Here is a 10,962-nt window from a genome sequence, read left to right as displayed (position 1 = left end):
GTTCTGCGTGTGTGTGTGTGTGTGTGTGTAATACCTGCTATAGTAAACTGGGTTGGTAACAAAGACGTGAAGTAACAAAACAACAACTATGGTGACTGAGATTTTTATTTATTCAGAAAGACATGGTGTATTGTGTGGAATGTTGGTACAATTGCTTCAGTCATGTTTCATCCTTATGCTGTACATATGGTATAAATAGCTCAATTATGGTCCATTACAGCCCCTCCCCCCCTTCTTAATTTTTTCCTTTCTGCTCAAAATTTCTATAAATATAAAACTAATACACAACAAGTCTGATCTGTAGTAACATCCGTCATCCATACGTTTGGTCATAAAAGAGACTGCCTCAGTGTTGACTCAGATGCTGAAAGACGCTCAGCAGGGTCCCTGAAGTTTGGTCAGTTGCCAAATCTGCCTTTTACTGGCCATTTTTCATGCTGAGCATTTTCTCCTGTAATAAACAGATATTGAGCTTTAGACAAAAGTAGTACAATATCTCTACACTGATAACAAGTATGAAAACACAGACACAAAAGGGAAACAAAACAGAAAACCTTACTTTGATCAGGGTTTCCAGCTTGAAGGCGTCAACAGCAAACTTGCGGATGCCCTCGGACAGTTTCTCCACGGCCATGGGGCTCTCGTTGTGCTCCCAGCGGAAATCCTTCTCTTCCAGGTGGATCTTTTCCAGATCACAGGCCTTAGCTACAAAAACAAATTGTAAGGGTTTGAAATCAATCACAGTGAATCTGAAGGAATATCTTTAAAGCTTTATCTCTGAAATGAGCCATCTAGTTGAAAGATACCGTCTAATCTTTGTTTAGCTCAACAAATATCACAAACTTGCAGCTGTGGCTTAGGAGGCAGCGCTATCACTCCGATCAATCACACCTTCAGCCTGACATTTCTTTTTAAATCATAGGCCAAGCCTCCGTAGGCCTGTGTTCAGTGTTGAAACACGAAACTCAGGAGAACAAACATTCAAAGGTGTGAAGAATCATTCTAAGAGCAGATCATCCTCTGCATGACAAGAAAAGGAATTCCTCAATAAACATTTCTCTTTTCATTCCTCAATAACCACCCTGACGCAGTCAACAGGACGTCATCGGTCTAGATGTAGAAAAGCTTCACTGAATGCTGATACACAAAGAAGGAAATAAGAAAAACTTGTGTTTTTTTTAATCAAAACAACAAAGTGTTAGTTTATTTTATCCTATGAGATACTAGTGTGAACTTATCATACTCATGTTAAGAGCTCAGATGGACGTGTTTTGTTCGGCAACAGTGATCTTTTGTTTTTCATCAAATGTGACCCTAGAGCCAAAGTTAAAAAAGTCCATTAAAGCATTCCCGAGATCTACATTTATGAGTCTGGAACAGACGGATGGGCAGATAACACTAGAACGTTATTATGCTCAGCTGTCTCTAACCAGAAGGGCAATAAAACTGCAGTAAATGAGGTCCCAGTATCTTGGCATCACCTTTCTCCACGCTGAGCATCTCCGTGACGGTGCTGTGGTCTTTGCTGAGCTCTGCCAGAATCTTAGGGGGGAGGGTGAGCAGATCGCAGCCCGCTAGGGCTTTCACTTGACCTGTGGTTCTGAAGGAGGCGCCCATCACCACGGTCTTGTAGCCAAACTTCTTGTAGTAATTGTAAATTTTGGTCACACTCAGCACACCTGCGGCAAGAGAAGACCCAAATACAGTACGCTGAACATGCCAACAAGAAAATGAAGAGCAGTTCGAAGATTAAAAACAAGGTCGTAATGCAAACACAATTAAAAGTAATGCCATTAGACTCGATTGTGAACATATTTTTTTTCAAAATGCAATGGAAGGAGACTTGCCAGATTGATGGGCAAAATTATTCTCACGTATATGAAGCACAGACTTCTGCTAATTGGACTGTATTTCAACATTTGTCGGGTTGATATGTGATTGATTTCTATTTCTGAATTTAACACAATCGCCATGACAACTGCGTCACATAAATAAAGTAACCAATCTGAGTCAGACACATGCTGGCCACCATTAATCAGCAGGGGAAATGGGTGAATAATAAACCTCTGATTTTCTTCAAAAGGTTTAGTTCCATGACGGCGTTTAATATGCTGCTCCACTTTGACAACCATAACAGACAAATATTAAACATGCCAAGAGTCTGAATGACAAAACAGAGACATTAAGTCACCATGAGCAGTTGATTCTTCGTTGAGAACAATATTAGATTGTACAACCGGGTTTTAAATCATCTCAGTACCAGTGACATGTGATGAGGTTCATGGCTGGTGAAGCAGTGTAGCTTATTCACCATTTAATGAGCAACAGTGAGTGGGTTATTTTTAAAGTCTCAGAGCAGAACTATTTACACATAGAAACTGTAACAGATAAATAAGCACATCTGATAGAAAATAAAATAAAAATGTTGTTACCTAGATGTTTGTTTATACGTTACATTTACTGATAAATCAAGTCCATGCGCTGCTCCTTCTGAACAAAAGCAACGTCAATTTTCCTCAATTTTTATTGTAAGGCGAGTGGAAAGGAAATGAGTGGCTGCACTTGACTCGCTGACTATAGATTGCTGTTAACTGTCACTTCTTCTATACGGCAGAGGAAGAGGAATCCTCGGCCGAATTCCTGGAATCACCAGCGCCCCCTACCATGAGGCAGGAGAACTGCGAGCCTCACTTGGTGCCTTTTCCCAGCAGTTTCAGGGCTGCTCAACTCAAGTAAGACTTTACACACATACAGTTGTTGACAAAGAAACACTGTACATTATATACATTAGCTAAGTTATGGAAATTTAGTTCATAGAGCAAATGTGTTTGAACTTTTTAATAGCAACATATACATAGAATTACAGTCTCACTGTATAGCAGGGTTTTCAAACCCATTTTGTCCTCAAAGTGCCAGATATAACTAATAGATCTAACTCAATGTAATGTAAAATAAATGTAACTAAAACTTATTGTTAAATAACTTGGAATTTCTTTCTCATTCAAGGTGCTTGTTGCCCTGTTATATTTGTCAGGTTATGAAACCCACATAAGTCCATCAATCATGTGAATAAAGAAAAATAACAAACAAAAGTTAGGAAATTAACTTTGTTCACCATATTTTTGTCAAAGTGAAAATGAGCTTAATGACTTCAATGTGGGAAATGTAGTTTTTGATCAAAGCAAACTTTTGACCTATTTATTTTTAGACACTCTGACGTTTTATGCTCTTGTGGGCCACATAAAATGATGTGGCGGGCCACATTTGGACCCCGGGCCTTGAGTTTGACACATGTGCTGTATAGCATGCCAACCCAGCTAGCCGAGCCATTGTGCAATCCATGGTGAGGCTCGGCTAGCTGGTGCCTCACCGCAAGTCTCTTCTTAGTATTTCAGCGGTAAATGTGAAAATTCATATTCCATTTGTCATTTTTTTCTTTCATGATGGCAGGTGAGGTTGTGTCATATATATACTGTATATACAGTATATGACACACACACACAGCTATGAACGCTACTCTGCTGATTTGTTACTTTGCATCCTGTGTCAATAAGCCAAGTGCTGAAGTTCCACTCTTGGTTTAAACAAGTTTTATGATCTCTAAAATATTTATCCCAATTATTTTGTCACAAACCAGATTTTTAATATAAAGTGGATTTTATAACTGCAAATTTTAATTTGCTGGACTGTCATTTAATTCCTGAAGTTCTGAATCATCATGCATGGTGTCAAAAACTTTGTTAGAAGTGTATAGAAACATAAATTCATCTGCTATATTTTGGATGTGTCTGCAATGTAATTACTGTAATTTTTGTTTACCAGATTTCTGTTATATTACCTGGATCTTCATGTGGTTCAAAGCTTTTGCGATCTGTATTTTCCTTGTACCAATCGCAGATGCGCCCAGCGAAAGGTGATATAAGTGTCACGTTTGCTTCTGCACAGGCCACAGCCTGGGTGAAAGAGAACAGCAGCGTCATGTTGCAGTGGATACCGTGCTTCTCCTCGAGCTCCCTGAAAAAAAAATGTAAATGAAAAACTATTTTTTTTGGCCATGTGAACAAACATCATTCACAACATTGTTATCCATATTATGCAATCCAAATGAGACAATCCACGAAGCCTCATACAAATATCAATTTATTGATCTTTGAACAACATAACTATTTGACAGCTTTTGTGACAATGATACTTAAAATATTCTGACCGATAAAGGGGTTGTATTTGGGTGTCATCAGAAGTACGGGTATTTATTGGTTTTGTGTCATTCTGCACCATAATAGAGAAAAAGCAGGGGTTGCGAATAACAACAACTACATCTATACTTACTAGCTGACAGAACTGATAAAAAAAACCCAGAAGAAGTTATTCCTCAGTTGAGGCAAGCAGCTGAATATAAGGCGGAGAACTTGTTAAAAATGCTGGCATAAGGCAGGGCGGGGAGGGGCAGTAGCAAAGTAAGATGACGGCGTATCGTAGTGGCATCAAAAGCCCGAGAAATCACAACACCGTTCGTAGTGTTTGGGTGACATCTAAAGGACACGAATATGTCTGCTACAGGAAATAGGACGACAAAATGTCCTTCTGTCGGAAGCATGTGATGTGTAATAAGTAAAGCACTTTCATGGGATAAATGCAGTGGGTCATTCAGACACTTAATCATGACGCTTATTATGACTTCCGGCCACACAACTACCCGGGTTGCTCCATTACGGAATTTTTACTATATGTAATAGATAACAACAAACAAAACAAAAGCTATATAGTGGAATCATGAAAGTATTTTAAGTGGTAGAAACAAGTCCAATATCTCTTTTGAAAATAATTAGAAACGTGTAAGCTACAAATCTAGCGTTGGACAACAAATTAGCAAAAAGGAACAAGATCTTTAAAGTATGTAATCTCAAATTAGAAATAAATACAACAGTTTTTGTCTTCAAGTAATAATAATAACTAGAACCAAGGCAGTCAGATCTTATCTTATCTTATAAAGAAAGTTGTGGTAGAAGTAGTGTCACATACAAAGACATGTTTGAACTGGAGATGGCGCTCCCTTAACACAGTACGGTTGATTCACAAGAAACTTTCTCGTCAAACATGAAATATGACCAACGTCAAGCCTCAAGGCTTAGTTTTTTCATTAACTAGCAAAGTACGCATTTCGTGCTTTAACAAATGATTTAGATTTAAAAGAGGAACACAAAAGAAACCACTGAAGCCACCTAAATGAGTTAAGTGATAATCACACCCTTTGTTCAGAACAGGTATCTTCAGATTCCTTCAGCCATACATAAGTGTTATTACAGACATGGCTTGGCAGCTCAGTAACCTGCTGCTTCCGTTTTCTCACTGTGGCTCCCTTCAATATATTTTCTTTTTATAAAATTTTTGTGCCATCGTTCAAGGTACCCATAATTTTCAGAACAGAAATGCTTTCCATTTTTTTCTCCTTTCTGTTATTCCAGCATGTCTGCCATTGTCACTATAGCTGGCCCAACTAGCGGTACCGGCTCCAGATACACTTTAACCTGGGCAAACACCACAGGCTGATCCAGGAGCTGTGGATGCCGACTGCTCTCAGTGGGACATGTGGCGGACTAGAGCCCGGTTTGATGACCTTTTTGGTTGCAGGATCAGGGGCAGGATTGCCCGGTTAGATAAAAAACAACACACACTCCATACCTCCTGTGGTTTTTTGCTCAACTGCTCATTTGAATTGACTTTGTATGTAAACTTGTCACTGGTGGGAGGAAAAAAGTTCTGTTGTGAATACAGCTTTATGTGACATCATGTGTTCACAATGATGACCATCATGTTGGTTCATTATGATGTCAATGCCACAATGATGTTTGTAACTCTGACAAAAACACTTACTCCCTCCACTGAATCAAGACACATTATGTAGAACACTCACTTTCCAGCCTGGATTCCTTCCCATGTTGACGACAGCTTTATCAGAACACGCTCCTTGCTGATGCCAGCCTCTTTGTAGAGAGCCATAAATTTCAGGGCCTTGGCCACCATTCCCTCTTTGTCGAAGGACAACCTGTTGATGGAAGAGATAAGTGTTCTCTGTAATGTCCTGCAAGTAGAGCATCTGTGCTGACTGCTTAAATTAACCTGAAACAGTTGTAGCGATGAAGTCCTCGTAACACAATTGTGTTTTTGGAAAAGATCTAACCTGAGAAAGTTTAAGATGCTCCTAGTCTTATTAGCTTCCTGAACTGTTTGTACCCACCTGGCATCTACTTCAGTCGACACTCTGCCTGGAACCTTCTTGAGGATCTCTAAGCCAAAGCTCACAAACAGCTTGTCCATGGTGTTGGCTACCTGCTCCTCTTCAGTTCTACATGTTGATGGAAACATTAGGAAGCTGGTTAACCAAGTTTAGAAAGGGACATTTATGTGCAATCACTGTGACTTTAGTTCAATCAAGGCCCGCCGTATGTGACATCAGGTTGACATGTAACTGATCACGTTTTCAATTTCAGGGTTAGTTTTCAAACCGTAAAGTGCATAAATCATTGCATTGCTTATCAGTTCTGTGCATTGCTCCAAAAATACAGCAGAGTGCACAGTAAAGAGAAAGATTACAATCATAGTTCTTTGTTGAAGTAACATCCAGTAACGTTATTAACTGACAAGATAAGCAGCTGCCATGTATGAAGGGTAAGGACAAACACAAATATTTGCCTGCAGCAAAATAAGGAAGTTCGTTGAGTTTGCTGCATATAGAAACTACACACTGGGAAACATTTTTTAAAAAAAGTTCCTTTCTTTACTTCATTTTTTTCCATTTACAAACACGTTTGTCCACTTGTGTAATGAATCTGAAGACTGACTTAACATTGACGTTACTGGTACTCACCCGCCTTTGGAAACACCAAATTCAATCGCCTCGTCTAAAAGGTGTGTGTACTCTGGCATTTTAGCGGCAGCCAAGATGAGAGACGGATTTGTGGTGGCATCTTGTGGTTTATACTCATCAATTGCTGCAGAAAAAAAAAAAAAAAATCAAACAAACAAGAAAAATAAACCAAATGTATAAACCAGCATTGCCACATGTCTCGTGTACAGGAATTTCTGGGAAATCTAACGTCATTGACAGCCACTGGTTTGAAGGATTGAGCTACAGATTTTAATTTGCTACGTGTGACGATGGTTTCTCTGCCACCTCTTGATGGTAGCAGTTGAGTTGAGTCAGTTCTGCAAGTGCGATAGCCTGAGAACAAAGTCTGCGTCTGTTCTTTTGTGCATTCTCTCAAGACCCTTCAAAAATGTATCATCCTGTATGTCAGTGGGATTGGACTCAGAACCAGGGATCAACAGCTCAGCCAGACACCGCAGTTGATATGTTGATGACAGCAGTTTGTTTATACAGATGGGCAATGATATGTCAAGAATCTAGAACCTCTAAAGAGATAAAAGCTAGACAATGAAATCATCTTGGTGGCATGTTATGATAAAATTTATTTTGATAATAATAATACCGAGTTTTCTATCAAGGAAGAAAATTCAACAATTCGACTGCCAGTCTTCAGGTTTAAAGTTACACACAATAGAAGCCCAAAGTCATTTAATAGGCAGAAAATCTGCCTAGCTTTTCATGAAGGAAGTGAAGATGAAAGTTAATATGGCCATTTATTTATGTAAAAACAAAACAGCAATCGCCAAAACTTGTTAAAAATGAACTCTAATCAAATACTTTGAAAGTGTACTGTGATAAAAATTGTCTTAAAATGACAATCACTAGGTTAAAGCCTATCAACAATAAGCACTTTACCATTTTTATTTATTATCTATCTTGCTCCATAGAACAAGATAGCTTTTTATTCTCTTTATAGGTTTGGTATGAAGTCTGATATTGTGAAGAGGAAGTTGAGAGACACCAGACCCAACACTGGATGAGCTTAAGGCCGCTATGGAAGCATCCTGGGCCTCCATAACACCTCAGCAGTGCCACAGGCCGATGCCTCCACGCTACGTCGCATTGAAGCAGTCATTTCTGCAAAAGGATTCCCGACCAAGTATTGAGTGCATAACTGACCATAATTAGTTGAAGGTTGACTCCATTTTGTATTAAAAACACTTTTTTTTAAAAAAAAACTGGTCAGATGAAATACGGTAATTTTTTGAGATAGGGATTTTTGGTTTTTCTTTATAATTTTGCCAAAATAGATACTTTAATAATCCCGGAGGAAATAGTACATATCCACTGCTCAGACATTACATAACGAATTAATACTGGAAAAACTGGAAAAACACCAGGAGAAAAACAAACACTGACATCACACGACACACCACAAGACATAAACTACACTAACACACATGCAGCACTAACAGGACTTATATACTAAACTACTATTAAAACAAACAGTATAAAATTAAATATAAACAGTATAAAATTAAATTATGTGTTAAACCACGTGCTGACCTCGGCCCCCCTCCCCCTGAGAGTCATTGTACCCCCTGATGGCATGATGGCCTTAACTTTAGACATCAATATTAAAACAATAAAAGGCTTGATCTACTTCAGTTGTGTGTATTGAATCTAAAATATATGAAAGTCTAATGTTTACCAGTACATTACAGAAAATAATTGACTTTATCACAATATGCTAATTTCTTGAGAAGGACCTGTAGTCTTTGGTTGTAACTCGTTTTCCTAACGGAGGACACCAACACTCATTTTTACTTCCTTCTAGGCTGTAGTAAAGTGTGCAATTTTGCAATCGTTGAAGCACAAATGTGTTCCGCTATTGCGTCAATTCACTGTTCGCAGCAAACGAAGCTCATTTGTTCGGATTACAATCAGCGTTTTGTGCAGCGACACATTATCACGTTTCAAAAATCTATGCAAACAAACCGAGCTGCCAGAAAACCGGGTGTGCGGCGTCACGCCTGGCCGGCTGTCGCCAGTCACCGGCAGTTCTGTCATGTCATCCTGATGCTGCAAACCGTGGATGAGGAACTATCGGGATTGCAGCACAATAACCTGATTATTACACATTTCCCGGCTCTAACCGATGGGGTAAGGTGACATCTTTTACCGCAGCTTGATGTCAGAAAACCAGGAAGCACACAGAAACAGTTCACACTCCGTGGCTTGTGTCAAGCTCAGAACGCACAGCGATCCATAAATTAATTTCACCACAACAACTTCTATCGTATTCATCGGGGTTAATATGTGGTTAATTTAAGGATCCACTTAATAAACCGCTTTAACTTAATATATTAAAAACTAAGTTAAGCAACAAATCGATCGCTAGCTAGCCAGGAACTAATGTAGCAATCGTTGCCAAAGTGGGCAAACGTAACAGGAAATGTAATCGGATTATCAGATCACCAACTTCAGAAGTTAGTTAGCCGGTGGAACTCCTATGACTTTGTTTACTAGTCTTAACCGAATGAGTTTAGCCAAACGAGAATGACGCTAACGGGCGTCCCCGCCACCCAACACAACTACGGGATAACGACACGGAGGTCACCGACAGCGGGTCCAGACCTCTCGGTACGTTAGCATGCTAACCGGCTAACTTCAGCTTGTGCTAAAACAACATTTTGCGTTTACCATTAAAATCTCCTGTGTCTGCCACCACCACGGTGTACTTCTTCAGTTGATCCAGGGTTGACTCCATCTTTCGCCGTTTGTCTGGTGACTGACTAGACATGATTTGAGCGGAGATTCGGAGCTTTTTATATACAGACAACACGTGAGGGAAGAGGGACTGGCACAGAGGCGGGGGCGCGCTTCTCCGCTGAGAAGGCGTCACCGGGAACGCGCTGCTGATGGAAGCTACAGATAAAGGCTGAAGAGCTGCCGTTCAAAACAGATTCAACAAACGCAAATCGTATTGTATGAGGAAGTCTAGAGTGGCAGAGAAGTATGTTAGAGCGGTGCAGGGCACGAATGAGGACTGTAAGACAGTGGTGAGGTGTGCTGTAGGTGTGACAGAGGAGTTCAAGGTGGAGGTGGGACTGCATCAGGGATCAGCTCTGAGCCCCTTCTTGTTCGCTATGGTGATGGACAGGCTGACAGACGAGGTTAGACAGGAATCTCCATGGACTATGATGTTTGCAGGTGACATTGTGATCTGTAGTGAGAGCAGGGAACAGGTGGAGGAGAAGCTAGAGAGGTGGAGGTTTGTCCTGGAGTGACCAGGAAGGATAGGATCAGGAATGAGTACATCAGAGGGACAGCACATGTTAGAGGTTTTGGAGGTAAAGTCAGAGAGGCCAGACTGAGATGGTTTGGACATGTCCAGAGGAGAGATAGTGAATATATTGGTAGAAGGATGCTGAGTTTTGAACTGCCAGACAGGAGGCCTAGAGGAAGACCAAAGAGGAGGTTTATGGATGTAGTGAAAGAGGACATGACGGTAGTTGGTGTCAGAGAAGAGGATGCAGAAGACAGGGTTAGATGTAGGCAATTGCTTCGCTGTGGAGACCCCTGAAGGGAAAAGCAGAAAGGAAAAGAAGAAGATTTATAATGATATGCTTCTTAATGTATTGACTCTTAGTTTATCAGGCAGTGCTGCGCTTTGTTTGGATGTACTGTATATATACATTTCAATCTGCTCTTTATGTTTATCTTCAACATCCACATAACTTGGATCCAACACCTGACACCTCACTATCATGATGCTCACAGCTCAGACAACTCACACAGACCCACACTTAAAATAATGTTGCACCATCATTAATTTGAAATTAGAACATATTCTCTTATGTCTAAGTTAAATTTGGGTTCCTTATAGGCTCACAGACAAAAAGAATTAAAATCCCGGACTATGACTCCAAACTAAGAGCAGATATTTCTCTCTTGCAGGGAACACATTTACTACGATCTGAAGGAAAATGATTCACTGATCCTAATTATAATTACATCTTCTCATCTTGTTATAACAACAGACAAAGAGGAGTCTCCATTCTAATCCATGAGAGAGCTTCTTTCACTTTAAA

The 10,962-nt window shown here is 40.0% G+C and overlaps 1 protein-coding gene across 1 annotated transcript; it reads right to left on the bottom strand.

Moving 5' to 3' along the window:
• Positions 1-87: 87 nt before the first annotated feature.
• taldo1 (transaldolase 1) lies at positions 88-9,748 on the bottom strand. Its single transcript, XM_068312543.1, has 8 exons — positions 9,572-9,748; positions 6,869-6,992; positions 6,239-6,346; positions 5,915-6,046; positions 3,839-4,014; positions 1,482-1,679; positions 560-705; positions 88-451 (listed from the first exon to the last, which is right to left on the bottom strand). Exons 1-8 carry the CDS (start codon positions 9,669-9,671, stop codon positions 419-421), a joined length of 1,017 nt encoding a protein of 338 aa, XP_068168644.1. The 5' UTR covers positions 9,672-9,748; the 3' UTR covers positions 88-418.
• Positions 9,749-10,962: the final 1,214 nt, after the last annotated feature.

The sequence above is a fragment of the Antennarius striatus genome, chromosome 1 (assembly GCF_040054535.1).
Source record: "Antennarius striatus isolate MH-2024 chromosome 1, ASM4005453v1, whole genome shotgun sequence".
Classification (NCBI taxonomy): Eukaryota; Metazoa; Chordata; class Actinopteri; order Lophiiformes; family Antennariidae; genus Antennarius; species Antennarius striatus.
Note: the sequence above shows the minus strand (reverse complement) of the source record. Positions and strands in the feature narration are given on the sequence as shown.